Source organism: Lissotriton vulgaris, chromosome 3_1, assembly GCF_964263255.1.
Source record: "Lissotriton vulgaris chromosome 3_1, aLisVul1.2, whole genome shotgun sequence".
In the NCBI taxonomy this organism is placed as follows: domain Eukaryota; kingdom Metazoa; phylum Chordata; class Amphibia; order Caudata; family Salamandridae; genus Lissotriton; species Lissotriton vulgaris.
Genome location: NC_141689.1, coordinates 1,892,393,334 through 1,892,409,854, shown reverse-complemented (window position 1 = coordinate 1,892,409,854; position 16,521 = coordinate 1,892,393,334). Strand labels below are relative to the sequence as shown.

At 43.3% G+C, this 16,521-nt stretch overlaps 1 protein-coding gene across 3 annotated transcripts in view; it reads right to left on the bottom strand.

Annotated features, from left to right (window-relative positions):
- The window catches only part of FNIP2 (folliculin interacting protein 2), a 387,981-nt gene that overhangs the window by 227,829 nt on the left and 143,631 nt on the right, over positions 1–16,521 (bottom strand). For all 3 annotated transcript variants that reach the window (XM_086962360.1, XM_086962362.1, XM_086962359.1), the window contains exon 2: positions 10,496–10,622. In XM_086962360.1, coding sequence (XP_086818486.1) covers positions 10,496–10,622 — 127 coding nt within the window. The remainder of the gene's footprint in view (positions 1–10,495; positions 10,623–16,521) is intronic.

The following is a 16,521-nucleotide window of genomic DNA, read 5'->3' as shown; positions in this document are numbered from 1 at the left end:
CAATACTGGATTCGAATTGTATGTAGCCTGTCCCGTGATACAATTACAGCATCGGCGCCCATGCACCCTTATGACGCCATTTAAAACCTGCTATACTTGAAGAGCAGAACCTAATACAAAATCAGAGTTTTTATCCTTGTGCCCGCCCCAGTATACTGCCCCTTGCCCTGACGAAGGTGCGGCCTTATTGGCCGGTCACCGAAACGCGCGTCGGCGTATGTCTCCAGGAATACGGTCATTGTCCTCATTACATCAGGACCCGTAGCTAAAACCATCTATCCGGATGAACATCCCGATTTTACCACCTATGTGCTATACTCGCAAGGAATACTAGAATGAATGACAGAGTGAAAGTTGTATGAAATTAGGAGAGAAAGTGTGAGTAGGGATTGAAGTGAATGATAATGTGTGTGTAAATATAGGCTGCTACTGGGTAGGACGAATTGTTGTGATATTGTTGTTCCCATATCTGTCTGTCTTATTTAGGACTTATATGTACCTACGATATACCAAAAAAAAAATATTTTTCCAAAAAAAATCATTTTTAATCCCCGTTATCAAAAAATAAAAATAAAAAATATAATTTTCCAAACTTAAATTGTATAGTCCTTTTGATTTGACCATGTGATTTTTCTATGTATTGTCAACCCCTAGGTTAATCACCCCTCCAAACACATCAGTTAGGACCCCCTAGCTAGGGCCTATATATCTTGAGGCAGGGTACTCTCCTCTTCTATTTTGGCTTCTTCCCCCCTACTACCTGCCCATATCCTAAAGACACCCACGGGGAACCCCCTTCTTTGTTCACTTCACCCCCTGCACCCTTGACAAATTCGGTATTTACCGATTCGGTAAATACCGAATCGGTATTTGAATTGAATCCTATGGGCTTCAAGGCCCATAGGATTCAATAGCAAATACCGATTCGGTATTTACCGAATCGGTAAATACCGAATTTCAAGGTATCGGTAAAAAATCCAGATGTTGGTACCTACATCCCATTTACCGATTTTGAAATACCGAATCGGTAAAATTCGGTATTTCAAAATCGGTAAATGGGATTTACCTACATCTGGCCCAAAGAGCCTTGGTTAGCATAGTATTGTGTTGCCCTTAGGTCACGTGGTGTCACAAGGGCAACACAATACGGCCAGATTCACCAAGCCACACAAGGTCACCTTGAATGGCCCTGCGTTGCTTGGCAAATCTGGAGTAACGGAAGCCAGTGCAAGTGACTCCCTTGCATTACTCCGCAATGGGAAGGTGTTCAATGCGAGGAGCCTGGGTGTATCCACGCTTCCACCTATGGCTCTTGCTGCATTTCCAGATTTACCAATGTGTCAAAATGCTACACCTTCCCAGGGGAGGCCCAACGAGGAGAAAATATCTTTATTTCTCCTCATTGCTTCCTCTAAGTGCGCTACATTCTGCAGCAAACAGAGAGGGTAAAAAGCCTCAGAGGATTTTTTTGTGCAAGAAGGTGATTCTTCCTGCATAAAAACAATCCTGCCTGCAGCGCAGGTACCCTTGCACCATGGCGCAAGGGTGCCTGCGTTGGTGCTCGGAGCAGATTGTGTGCCCGTGCGGGCAGAAAGAACGTGCCATATATTGGTAAATAATTGCACAATCCTGCCCTCTCTCTTTCACGCAATACAGCAAGTTGTGTTGTGTGAAAGATTGATAAATTTCACCTTCATTTTTTAAAAAATAATTCTGTCACAAATAAATTGGCAACAAAGAGTAAAGTGGCAGTAATTCTGTTATGCTAAATTGGTTGTAAAGTCTGCATTTGCTGTAGAGATATGGGTCTGTCTAATCTCAGTTTTTAATCAAAGGAGTGTAGAGGGTTAATGTGTCGCCTGTAAAGCACATCATGAAACGTGCGGTTGACAGATTTTATTTATGTCGCAAGGTATGTGGGTTACTGCTTTTAAAACAGATCGTTTTGTTATTTGCAGTTCATAAATTCAAACACTTCTAATATAGCACAGCAAGCCAAGGACATCTGACTCCTACACCTTGAACCCCTCACTGTCCGATATAACACAACCTGCAAATTGATTTGCGCACTTATGATTTAATGTCAATGTATAATGTGTATGTCTGATTTAAAGCGCTACGGAAACCTTGCAAAGGGATGAGTAGCGCTATAAAAGAAAAAAACGAAATAGTGATATTTAAATTGTTATTTGTGTAAATACTGGGGCAGACAAACATCTGACAATCTTACATTGCATGCAAATCTCTTATATACAGTGTTTCAGATTAAATCAATCATTTCATCCATTACTTTAGAAAAGTCTCACAGATTCACCATGTGGGAAGGCTATAACAAGACGCTGCACTGTGCTATTTGAACACAAGCTGCACCTTGCTTGTGAAGACTGAAAAAGAACAAATATGCTCGAGTTACTTGTGTTTCCATTCAGAGTGGATGTGGTCTAGCAGTGCAAGGAGATTTGCTCATTGGTCGGTCGTGCATACACGGACAAAAATCAGTAGCTCACATTGTTTCAAGCATTTCCATCCACAACATTTTTGCTGCGTTACTGTCATAGTGGCGTGGAATTTTAAGAGGACTTCTCAATTGAACTTTTGAATATAGCCAAATAACAATAACATAAAAATACAAAGCATTTAAAAAATAAGTAGACTATTTCCCTAACAGGGTAGTTCTGTGTTTGATCTTGCTACCTCTCTGATAGATGCAGTGCACCGGAGCAGCTTGCTCTACTTTTGCTAAAACATTTCAGCAGGGCTTTGAAAAGCTGCAAGTTATGATTTTGTTCTAAACTTCACAATTAAAATTGAAGTTTTGTGAGAGAAGAGCACTCTAAAACATTTTAAACCAGAACATGGTCCCAAAAAAATACATTTATAAGAAAATCATCTCACAAAACAATATTTGCAGTAAATTTCTCTTACTAAAGAAGCTGGAAAACTCCACAAGCAGTAAAGCTCCCAAACCAAGTGCAACATTTTCAATTACCAATACCAATGGTTCTGTATAACTCCTAATAAGAATACAGAATAAACAGCATCGTTTTCCGCCCTTGAAAATTTAAAATGACTGTATGACAGGTTACAAACGCACATACTGGCAAGCAAAACAGGACAACGTCGTTTTTAAAAAAATATTCTGGTTGGCAAAACCCAAGTTTAATAAACAAAATACTACCAAGTCAATTTGGCAAAATGTCAAGTTAACGAAGAGCTCTGATATCGAATGCCAGGACCGAAAAGAAGAAGTACTTGATCAAGACATTGTCAGTGACGACTTGTGCACAAGGGTAGTAAGGCCACTCCCTTCTCCAAATCCCGACACTGCTCTAAGGCTGCAGATGAGCAGCATGAAAGCAGCGCCAGGACTGGCTGGAGCGGGCTGCCTCACGCTCCATAAGGCACTGGGGGTCTGTGCCTGCTCTTCACCCAGATATCGAAGACCGCTAGATGGAGAGGTTTAAAGTGCGCATGTCAGGCAAGCAGTCACAAGGCGGCCGGCAAAAGTGACATACGCACTTAAAACTGGAGTAAGCACTACTCACAGGGCTCAAGTCAGTGCTCGAGGAAGGGTAGTGCATTGGGTAGTAAGGAGTTTTTAAGGCTCAATATTACATGTAGCACTAAGTTTTCAGGCCTCTGGATGGGCAGTAATAATTTCAGATGTAATATTGTGATTTAACAAGTGACATCCATGTTCTATTTTAATGGACTAGCCGGGACAGGCAAAGGGAAGAATAGGGTATGTGTCTCTCTATGCTGAATAGTTGGCCTGAGCCCCTAACCCACAGCCCAGAAGAGCTCTTGGAAGATATAGAGGATTTGTACGTATCTGCCTCCGAAGTTACAGACTCTGCCCCTGCTCCTACAGCCAATGTCTGGAAGATCAGCTCGCAAAGGGGCATTTGTGAACACTTGCGGTATGCACATGCACTATCAATGACTATGACTTCACTGTTGGCTTCTATAATCAACTTTTTCATTTTCCTTAAAAACAGATATCCCTTCAATGAGTAGTTTTTTTAGTTAGGTTGGTTACTAGAAGTAATATTTTCAACTTATTCATTTTCCTTAAAAACAGATATCCCTTCAATGAGTAGTTTTTTAAATTAGGTTGGTTACTAAAAGTAATTTTTTCACTAAATTGGCTTGGAAATTTTAAGTACTGATTTCTTGACTTTAACGTGTATTTGAGCCACAGCTACCCAAGACAAGCCTACTTTACTTTTTAGGTGTTACACTTTTGATCCAAAAACTTGAACTACTTTTAGGTGTAACATATTTTACTCTGTGGTACACAAGGATGTTCAGATAGCTGCTTCAAAGAGAAGCCTAGGTTCTCCCACTACCCTTGCCTATATCAAGTTAAACCACCATTTCTAAAGGAGGAAAACCAATGTTTCTGAAAAAAACAAATCATTCCCACCTAATGAACCTAGTCATAGGACTGAATTTCAACTGGGCATCTAGCGCCTAGCACGTGGACACGCTTTGTAATTTGAGCCAAACAAGATGCTACCACCTTAAGGATTTCAATACTTATCGTAATTTGTTACTAAACGGTTATTAAAGTGTATTTCTTTAATAAAGTCAAGCATAGACTGAACATTCAATTATTGTGTGCTCCTTGTTGTGCCCTACAATATTTCATGTTTCTAAACCATTCCACCTCCTAACGTAAGACTCGATTACTCTCCCTCGCTACCCTGAGAGACGCAAGTGCCTAAAGGCGTCTATTGGCTATGCAGTTTGGATTGCACCGGTATTTTGATCATGGGACATTAGTGGTTTTCAACATTATTTACATAATGCAATTGCTCACATTAAATATTATACTAGTATGCTGTAATGTCACTAAAGAGTAAATCTGTTTCCAGGTGCAGGGAGTGGATATTCCAGAATGGGAACGCCATGCAAAGTTGGTGAATATCCATTAATGCACGTTTGTAATCACAAATGTTTTCACAGCTGCTTCCTAGACACAATTGGTGATTTCCTCTGGTCAAGAGCAGGTGTAAATCACCATCCAAGGTGGAAATGTGGAGGGAACACCCATAAATTTGCAGAGGTGTAAAATAGGGATTTCTCCACAGGGAAAATACTTTTCACCAGTGGTGGTCGGTGACCCTCAACAGTGAAGATGCGTCGAGGGGAGCCAATGGCAGGCAATGTAATAAATCATAATACCTTTAGGCTCCAATGCCAAAGCTCTCAATCATGGTTCGTTAACAGATTGCTGTTTATAACGGGCTGTGACTGACAGCTCTGGAGTAGAGGCTCAAGGCAATGCGAGTTTCTCACCGTGCCTGTCAGAAGGCCAAAAAGATAATTAAAAAATGTGCGTACCCACATTCCTCTCCAGGTTTTCTTCTTTCTACTTGAATGCAGTCAGTGCGACAGCATCTCATGGAGCCTCAGCCAACTCCCTTCTCCAAATCCAGACACTGCTCTAATGCTGCAGATGAGCAGCATGAAAGCAGCACCAGGATGGCTGGAGCGGGCTGCCTCGCGCTCCATATGTGTTGGACAGGCCTCGTGGCCGGCCCGTCCCCTCCCCGCATGGCGGGTCGCGGACCCCTGCTCCTCCTGTTCCCCGGACAAGAACCACCCCTGCAACCCGCCGGGGCAACCCCCGGCCCTTCCCCGACGGAACCATGGCTCCTGAACACCACCCTATCGGCTGGCCCGGGTCCCTTCCAGAACCCCTGTCTCCGGCCCAGCCGCCATTTTGGACACTACACGACCAGGCCTCGTGGCCTCGGGTCGACCTCGGCCCCGGGCCCAGCCAGGCCTCGACATCGAGGCACCACCATCCGCCCAGGGGGTGAAGAGACCACTTGGCAGGTCAATGGGAGAAGGAGTGTTGATGGCTCCCCTCCGCCAGGTGTCGATCGCCCCCAGCCTCCCCGGGCGCTGGCTCCACCCCCCTGCTGGGTGTCTGGACTCCCTCATCCCGGACCTCCCGACCCCCAAGTGCGAGGGTCCGGACATCAAAGGGCGCCAGACCTATAACTGGGGCAGCTCCAGAGCAGGAAGGCAGTTGTATCCTGGAGTCGAGAGACACCGAGACAAACTCATCCTTGGAGGCCTGCTGGCGCTGCCGCGGCTCCTCTTTGTGAACCACCTTTGAAGGCCTGCTGGCGCTCCCGCGGCTCATCCTCGTCGTGAACCATCTTCCAAGCCTGCTGGCGCTGCCGCGGCCCTCCTCGTCGTGAACCATCTTCAAAGCCTGCTGGCGCTGCCGCGGCCCTCCTCGTCGTGAACCATCTTCAATGCCTGCTGGCGCTGCCGCGGCCCTCCTCGTCGTGAACCATCTTCAAAGCCTGCTGGCGCTGCCGCGGCCCTCCTCGTCGTGAACCATCTTCAAGGCCTGCTGGCGCTGCAGCGGCCCTCCTCGTCGTGAACCATCTACGAGGCCTGCTGCCGCGGCCCCTCCTTGCGAACCCTCCAGCTCGAGGATTGTGAGCTCCACCTCTGCTGCTCCTGTACCGGACCGGTACTCAGACTGTCCCGCTACCCTTTTCCCCAAAGAGACTAGAATTGACGGGATCCTCGTATCCTGGTCCTGCTGTACCGCTCATCACCTTGCCTAAAGATATATATAAAAGTGTGCAGAACTCATCTCTGTGTGGTGTCTATCTGTGGGGGGGAAGTTACTTGTCTGTACGATTACCGGAGAAGGCCCTCACCGGAGGCCTCTCCCCCTGTACTCGGCCGACCCTCCGGATCCCTGTCTAACAATAAGGCACTGGGGTCTGTGCCTGCTCTTCACCCAGCTGTCGAAGACAGCTAGATGGAGAGATTTAAAGTGCGCATGTCAGGCTGGCAGTCACAAGACGGCCGGCCAAAGTGACATACGCACTTAAAACTGGAGTGAGCACTACTCACAGGGTTGAAGTCAGCAACAATGGCCCCACTCTCAAACTGCTCGGGATGGGAGCGGTGAGAAATAAAATGGCAATTAATTTTATTACCACTTGATTTTTCACCTTTGCTGCACTGGCACAAGGGGGGTGACACTCCGCTGTCCTAATGGGGGGTGAAGGGGAGCTGCTGCTTTACACTCGGAGAAAAAAAGAAACATAGCACACACAAATGCGCCTTTGTTATCTAATTACATAAGCATAAATTACACCATGTACATTATTCATTGTGGGATCTGTAAAATACTATGACATTCTTTTTATGAAACAATAATTGTAGTCTCAGCGAGCAGCTGATATCAATTTCCTCGTGTGTTGTGAACATGGCTTATCATGGGAGTCTTTGCTAAGCTGTTCAGTAATGATGACCTTGCATTCAACAGAAGACTTCAGACAGTCAATAATGCTGCAGAGCCTGACACTTTATTTACCCTCAAAAGCAGATGATAGCCGAGTCTAATCATATGATGCTGACTGGCTCATGTTAGGCAACCCACATTTTGTTGCAAGATTAAGTAGGTTTAATTTCAGATACAATTTGTTGTCACAAAACAAAAAATGTATTCAACTAGTGAGCGATCAGTAAAGACCAAAAGGATAATAAACTTTGGTGATTAAATCTTAAACTGTGGCCTAATCTTTTGAAATGAGGTCAATGGACTTTACCTGACTCCAAAGCTGATGACCTGTAAAATGTACACAACTGTACTTGTATCAACTGTTCAGGTACAGTGAAATAGGACTAAACAGGTTCGTGGAACATAATTTATAAGTAACCAATAAAGTAAATAGGTCTAAATGTCATCATTGGAAATAGTTTATCCCTAAAATCCACTTTGCCTCCAGTTTAACCACTTCTTGTCTGGCACCGTTTGAAAATCTGAAGACAATATATGCATCCTGAAATTTTGCTGCACTCACTAATGTGTACAGGAAATAAAGAGTTAAATAACCAGAAAGAAGCACAAACATTTGATATTCCAACACGTGACAGAACATTTGCATATTAAGCCCTTAAATATTCCTGCAGTTTTGGAAGAACTTTAGCATTCTTCTTCTTTATCCAGCCCTCGAGATATATTTTATACACAGTATGTGGAATAATGCTATGTTTCTTGAAGACCTTGATACAGCCAACCAACCCAAATATCGCAAGACTAAGGTAGAGGCGCAACTTGGATGTATTTTCAGAGATCAGGGCAAAAGACATGAGTGGCAACAAAAGCAGTAAGAGATGGTAGAGGTGCTTGGGAGCAAGTGGCAGATGGGGTAAAGTTTTTCATCATCAAAAGTCTTTATTTCGGTTTTACAGTACCATAAAAGAAGTAAGCACATTCATCTTATATGACAATAAACAAGATAAAAGGTACTATAAAATACTCCCTATACAGACTCTTGAAAATGTAAAAAAACAAATATAAATTCAGAAAAACTTGGCACTAAAATACGAATACATAAAAGGTACAAAGCTACACGAATTTTAGTATTTAAGTGCTTTGTCCTGTCAAAACAGAGCTAAAGTGCTAGTGCCTGTGTGACTTTTGTTATTATGTTAATTTTACAAATCTGTAACCCAATTACACAACAACTTCCATTTTAAAACCCACACCCCAAGTAACCGGTAGAAAGATAAGAGTTTAAAATAATAGTTTAAAAACCAACTATTTACAATCCAAAGTGCTAGTGCAGAGTACACGCCCGACTGGTCTGATCATTTAATTCTCAGTATATTTTATACGCACCAGACGGAAGAGTAGATGGAGCCCTCCTTATCGCCCAAAATGGACCCAGAAATATTGCTGTTGCACAAGCATAAAGTGGTCTCACATCGGACTTTAAAATACGAAGGGCATCTTTATGGCTATGTGTCCCAAGTAGTCTACATACAGGAGTTAGCCAGTTCCTTCTAGGTCTGGCGTAAGCAGCACAGGCAAAGAATACATGGCCTATTGTTTCATTAGGTTATGGACAAGAGGAACAGCCCTTGTGCTGTGATGTATTTGTCAGCCAAGTGTTAGTAAAAGCATTAATGGGTAGGCAGCCATATCTGAACTCTGTGTACAATTTTCTGTCTGCCGGGACTTTTATAAAATCAAGATAACTTTCTAGCCGGCTGCCAGATTTAACATCAGTGAACACATCAGTTAAGCAGCCATGGCATATTTTCAAGAAATTCGTCTGTTCTGCCCATGCCCAAAACTGTGATTTTAGTGTGTCCCTAGAGTATGGGTGCAGGTGACCTTCTAGCTCCTTAGGCACACCTATGTCTGCCCGGATGGTATTTATGTATTTAAACCACCCAATTTTATGGTTTATGTCCAAGGCTGAAACTTCTGTATAAGCAGCAGCGTAGGGCATCAGTTCTGAGGTTGTCACCAATCTGTGCCAGTCATGGTCATTGATAGACTTGATACCCATGTCAAGTTTCAAGGGAAGGAGGGGAGTGCTCTGTGGAAGTGATACCAGGCTCTTAAGAAACTTATTTTCTATTGTTGAGAGGATGTTGACATTTGTGGAACCCCAGAGTTCTGCCCAATAGAGCACACTACTCACTACCTTGCAGCTATACAACTTAAGTACGGGGGTTACAGGCCTGGTGTAAGAAAGGCAGTGCTCCCATCGCAAAGGCCCCAGTTAACTGGGAACATTTCAAGGATGCCCTCTCTAGGTGTTTTTTCCATGCCATTCCCTCGGACAGCTTGATTCCCAGGTAATCAAAGGAACTCACTCGTTCGAGCAGAACATTTCCTTTAGAGGATTTGTTGGGATTTAACATCATCAACTTTGTTTTAGTGGTGTTGATGACCAAACCCCGCGCATCACAAATCGACTTAAAAGTTTTATTTGGGCCATGGGAGTTTTAGACACCAGGAGGGTATCATCTGCAAACAAAGTAGCTATTTTATGACTTGCCAGCGAGGGAGTGTCGGCCGGAGTAGAACACAAAAGGTCGGCCACCTGGTTTACATAAAGGCAAAAGAGGGTGGGGGCCAGGACACACCCTTGACGTACCCCACGCCTGATCTTGAATAGCTCAGTGTTTTGGCCCTGATTTCTCCGCCTTACACAAGCAAAATTATTCTTGTGTAGCCTGATAACGTTTTTCGTATAAGTACTTGTAAGATGATAGGCTATGTGTACAAATATCTTTTATGATACACTGTGGTGCAGGGATCTCCTGCATAAGAAGAAAGTGGTATGGAATGATTGAATTAGAGTTTACAAGAAAACGCCAATCTGCCGTTAACTCTCAAGTATGGCACACAGCCCTGCTTTCTGCAGAAAATCTTCTATTTCAAAATCAACTGTGCAAATCTGATGCTCTCAGAAAATACTGTTATCCACTCATTTAAAGAATTTATGGTATGGCTACGTAGGTACGGCATAACAATGTCCAAGAAATGTGAGGGCATCTGCCACAACATGCAAAAACAGCTATCCTAAAAGAAGCCTCCAAAACCCACGCAAAAGGAAACTTGCCATATGTTACGGTTTTCGTGGTTTATTTCAACACAACCTACCTGACAAAAACATTTTTAAAAAGTGGCAAGGATCCTTTTGAATCATCATACCTGAAAGGACGTTGCATCAATCTCACGAACAGCCCTGGAATCAAAGAGGACCTGCCTCCCTCTCCTTTCACAATCTTGGTACACAATCAGCCGGATGTGGCTACGATCAAAGTGAGATGACGACCAGCTGGTGGAAAGGAAAATACAGGAATAAGGTTAGAGCATCGTCAAATTAAAAATATCAGACGAAACAAACATTTTCTAAAGTTTACTAATTACTTCAGGAGATGGTCCTCAAGTAAGGGACACAAGGACAAGACAAAAAGCCTGATTTAGTGCTTGGTGGATGGGACAGACTATCACAAACGTGATGCATTGTGTAACCTATGAAAAGGACAACTTCAAAATAATGCAGAGAAAGCCTTAAATGTCCCCCCACAAGAGAGTCATAAAAACCCCATAACACATCTCTTCGAAAACACATAAATACGCTTACCACAGTTTAAAAGAATAAACACAAAACAAGGGAAATATGCCTGTGGGCCTAAGGGTGCAAATCAGGAGGGCAATCGCACTCCTTGTGTTGAAGAGTAATGACCCACTCTACTTTTAATAACAACACTAGGATGTCCTGCAGAGCTTTCGAACTATCGATATGTTGGGCCCACTCTTCTCATTTTAAAGACCATCCTCAGGACACTGGTGAGGGGTCTACGTGGATAGGGTACTGGAATAACCAACAGTGACTTCTTCCAAGTCCAGCACACAGTCCACGCCAGAAAAAAATCTTAAGAGTTGTCTTGGGTAATGCTCTGTTCTAGTAACCTTCTATCTAGAGCAGTATTCTTACTGCTGAATGTCACAAGCCGTCTCTGTATTTAAAAACAAACTAGCCCGATTCGAAAATCTTTTAACCTCTCATATAGCTAGAGCATCAGGCAGAGAACCAGGACCAGGGAGAATCATTACATAAGAAGCAGATTACTACAGTTTCGTTTTCATGGTCACATCCACATATTAGACTAACAAAACGGCAAATGAGGAGACAGCTTGTTACAGTCGGCCATAAGAACAGAGTATTGCGATCTAGCACGGCAATCAAGCAATCTTTTCAATAGGATACCCAATGCCACTGGCAGGAAGACACAGATTTAAGCTGGATATACGACAGTTGACATCTTTATTTGGATGGTAAAGAGATGCCATTTGAGGTGCTTTGTGAAGCCCAGTGAGTACATAATTCATTAGCTTCTTATACGCGCTGTAATAGTAGCAATAGTAGGACCAATGTGTCTGGGGCCCACACCTTATGACAGAACCAATACGGAATATGTGCTCAGAAGGTCCTTAAAGAACTGGCAAAGAAATGGAGGGAGCATTTCACAACTGCATCATATGATATTTGAAAAAAGCCTTGTACCATTAAAGACCAGGGCCAAGGGCGTATCGGAGGTTGGAGACCCATTAGACACCACTGAGTGGGCTAGGATGTCATGGCACATGAACAATGTGTTGAGAAACTCCAGATTTAAGGTGATGCACGACACTTTCAATTGCATGCATATAGAGTATTTCAAGTCGCAACAAGCATTGGCAATGACATTAGGTCTGGCTTATAAATAAAAGTGCATTTTGTGTCATAGATGGGTTTGGGATGGATCCATCCATCCATCCCTCTCTCCATTCATCCATGCATGCATTGATCTTTTGCAACAACCACAGTAAAAACACACACAAACACACACAAAATCCACAACATATGCAGGATAAATTAAAATACAAGTAGAAACAAGCAAGCCTTTGAAGAGCAAGGCAGGGGGATAGAAGGGCGGTCACGAGCACGTGCACTTCGACAAAGCTGTCTGGGGAGGGGGAGGGCTGTGAGTCATGGCAATCAAGCAAGCCTTTGAAGAGCAAGGCAGGGGGATAGAAGCGCGGTCACGAGCATGTGCACTTCTACAAATCCGGATCATAAAAGTCAGAATTCTGGATCGGCGGCAATAGGTCTCTCTGCGAGACCTAAAAAAGCATACACTTGCAATAACGAATTTAACCATAGAAGTGGGTGTCTGTCTTGCAGAGGTATTGTAAAGGATTAATCATAGTTTAAAGTTGCAGCTTAGCCACCACATTTAGAACCAAGGTTTGTGGGCATCCTGAATTGGTATAACTATGAAATACTATGGACACCAGCATTCCATAATGTTCTCAAATGAGAGGGGGAACTATAAAAGGAGAAACCTGAAAATTAAGGGTCTGGCCAGGCAGTCAAGGCACTTAAGTGCACTCATTTTCAAGTTAATGTACACATGATCAGAAAATGCTGTCATTTACAGGGGCAAGAAAGCCAATGACTGATGTGAACTGAACCATTACAGCATGCAATATGGTATCAAGGTGAAAGCAGAGTTTAAGTGACACTCTAGACAGACCAAGTGCAAGGTAGAGCCAACCCAATAAGCATCCATAGGGGAGATATATATATATATATATATATATATATAGATAACATTTTGGTGCGGGTTACTATCTGACAAACACTGGAGAAGAGAAAGAAGATTTTGTTACACTCCAATGATTCAAGCTCGAATCTCTTTAAAAACATCCATCTATATCTATCTATATTCACTGATAAAATCAAAGGTTACAGGGTTGAAATAGTTACGGTGACTTTTTACCCCTACAAAAACATAGAATGTAAGTGTAAATGTAGTGCTTTTATATAACGCACGAATCACCCCCGAAGGGGTCTCAAGGCGCTGTGAACATACCGCTGAGGAACCCTTCCTGGCCTTTGCAGTGAAGTGCCCACTTCTGGGCACCCCCAAAGTGAAGCCAGGCATCCTAGCGCTGTTGGGGCCGTTGTGGAGATTAAGCAAGCTATTGCCCAGAGTTACAGAGTGGTACCCATGATTAGAATAGGCACCAAGGCGAGAATTATCAGGTCCGGGGAAATTGTGCTCAAGACATGCTGAGGCGGGAATTGAACCCTGGTCCGGACCAGACCTCTGCATCAGGGACTGCCGCTCTAACCATTGAGCCACACTTCTCCACATAGAAATTCAGCAGTTATAGTTATACTTCTGTTAAGAAACTAGGACTCATTGAGTTATAGTTTCTTCAGATAAGGATAACTATAAGTATAACTATAACTGCTGAATTTCTATGGTTTTATATGGGTAGAAGTAGGTGTAACTATAACAACCCTTTAACCTTTAGTTTTATCAGTGACTTTCAAAGTTTTTATTTTTGCTGGGGCCAAAGTTTTCGGAGGATCCACGGATAGTAAATTGCGGTGATCAAATAAACTTTTAAAATCACTATTTTGAGGGTCATAGGGTCCCCCCTCTAGGAGTCCTCTGAGGTAAGGATAACTGCCCCCACTATGTTTTTTACAGTGTATTTTCACCGAGCCGATGCAAGGAAACAAAATGGCGGCCACAACGTTACTTTCAAGCTGTGGCCAGCCCATCAGGGCCTTCTTTTGACCACCAGATTTGAGGATAATTGGTAGGTAGATCCAAATTATCTGCGTCTCCAGATATACAAATTTGTTTTCCACTTAATATATCCCAAACTGCTCAGCGAATTTACACCAAATCACAAAAAGCACGATATATATTATAGTTAGGACCTAGTTTTCTTTTGCAATATAACTTTGGCAACAAGCGGCAAATCTTCACGAAATGTTCCAAATTAGTATTCCACTCACTCACTTGAGCTCAGTCTTGAAAAAATTGGGGCGATTCATCAAGTGGGGGCAGAGAAAAAAGGGGATCCAAAACACATTTTCCCCATGCAATTTCCCATAAGGATTTTGAACATGACTAAAGCCCGAACCAATGGACAGAATAATACCAAGTTTGTCAGAAAGCTAGCTCTTTTTCCAGAAAGCGTTTTCGTGATTTGGTGTAAATCCTTTCAATAGGTTTTGAGTAATTAAAGGAAAAAGAAAGTTGTATACCTTGGGACGAGGAGCCTCTGTGAATCCTAAAGATCTGGTGCAGAGATATAATTGGCTACCAACACTTCAACCAGGAAGTGTTGGCAGCCAACTTGAGACTCTGACTCAGCCAAGTCTCCCCCCCCCCCCCAAATGTTTTTTTTTTAAATAAAAAAAGAGAGAAGGGGGCAGGGTAGGATTGCCCTGACCCCTTAGCTATGGTGCTGGGGTCTCCCACGGACCCCACAAGGGCAAAAAAGCATTCAAAATTTTTTTACAGTGAAATCACAGGTGGAACCGCAAATCCGCAGCAAAAATTATTTAGAAAAAACAAATAAAAAGCTTTGTTTCCCGCACTGGTTTAGAGATTAACTCCAGGGTGGGTCAGGTCCCAGGGGCATTGTCTTTTATATAAAGTTAGGAGGGGGGCACACGCAGCCCTCATCCAGAGGCTCTTTTGAGTCCCAGTGACTACCACTTCCCCGGGGCTTAATTAGTATATTGGAGGGGGGCTGCGCGGACCCCCCTCCAAAGGCAGTGATGTCACTTACCATGTCACGAGTGAAGCAATATGTGAGTTCATAAGCAGTCCACTGCGGGGGACTTAAATTATAGTTCGCTCACGTAACTATAACTGCTGAATTTCACTGGTTTTGTACGAGTGAAATCCAAGATATACATATATATATATATATAGATATATATCTATATATATATATCCAACAAAACTGCTACCACAGTGAAGACACCCACACAGCGCTTTGTTTTCACCTCATGTATTCGAAGGCAGCGGCATGTTCAGCGTGTCCCTTCAGCAAATTACTTTTTCTGCCATACGCGTTACGAGAACAACTTCCCTTGATCACTGGCTTGGCGTTACTGGAGCAGTGAAAGCGTGCAAATGTCTCAGATATAAGTATTGAAACCTCAGTGGGCGGGACTTTGAGGACTGCTGGTTCATGTAGTCCGGGTAAGTATTAGCCTTTCTATAGTAGAAGCCGCTTTCACACTGCATCCTTCATTACTTGTACCACATCAGGTTGTTGTCGTGACCACACCCAGCATATATATATATATATCTCCTCCAAAAGATGCTGCCGACGGGGACCCCTAACCCTGCAGGGCGGTCATGGCAAAATACGGGAGACAGCAATTCCCGCAAACTTACATCCAACCAAGAAATGCGCCAAAACCCAGTTCCTGGACAAAGATGCTTTATTTCAATTGGCGCAGGTAATCACGTGTCAGAGGCACCTGACGCGTTTCAGCATATTGCCTTTCTCAAAGGTGTGTCCTCTTATGTGCAATGTCCCAGTGTAGTGCTTGATCACACGCCCCGTTGCTGGCCACACTTAAACTCCCAAGATGCAATTCGTGAGACAGCGTCTTTGTCGTGCAATCTTTGTGATGTTTGTTGTTAACTGTCTCAAAGTTTCGATGTAACCAGGTGAGTATGGCACTGCGGGGTGAAAGAACTGGAGCACATCCAAAGCACGCTCTTGCCACACAATTTAAAATCAGCGCAGAGTCCAAGACCTGCTTAACAAGGCAATGAGCCTCGTTCTGCTCCCTTTCTCATCCCGAAACACATGAATTGCCGGCATTTCTTAGGCTTGTGTTGGGGAGAGCGGGTCATGTCCCCCAATTTGAATCCTCCAAAAGATGCTGCCGACGGGGACCCCCAACACTGTATATGCATTATTAGAGTAAATCTTCTCCAAGTAGTGTTTGTCAGATCAGATGTGGTAACCAGCATCAAAATCTTTCCCTACAAAGGTAATCTGAAACATTTCATGTAACAAAATACCTAACTGTAGGCTTTAATAAAGAGAAATAACAATTCGCACTTAAATGTGGATTGACTTTACCATATGTTTTTCACAATCAATATGTCACGGCCTACTGCATTTATTATAGATTTTCATAATACATATATCAGCCCTAAGGCATGGATAACATCCTTTGCTAGCGAGCCAATGAGGGCTCTAGCTGTTAATATTGGCTTGTGACGTAACCAACTAAGACCCCCTCTACTTAACATAAGCTTTCTAACAAGGCAACCATCAGGTATACAGTCACAAATTCACGCATTATACAAAAGTACAGTTGGCAAAGCAAAATACTATCTTTCCAAAACACTTGC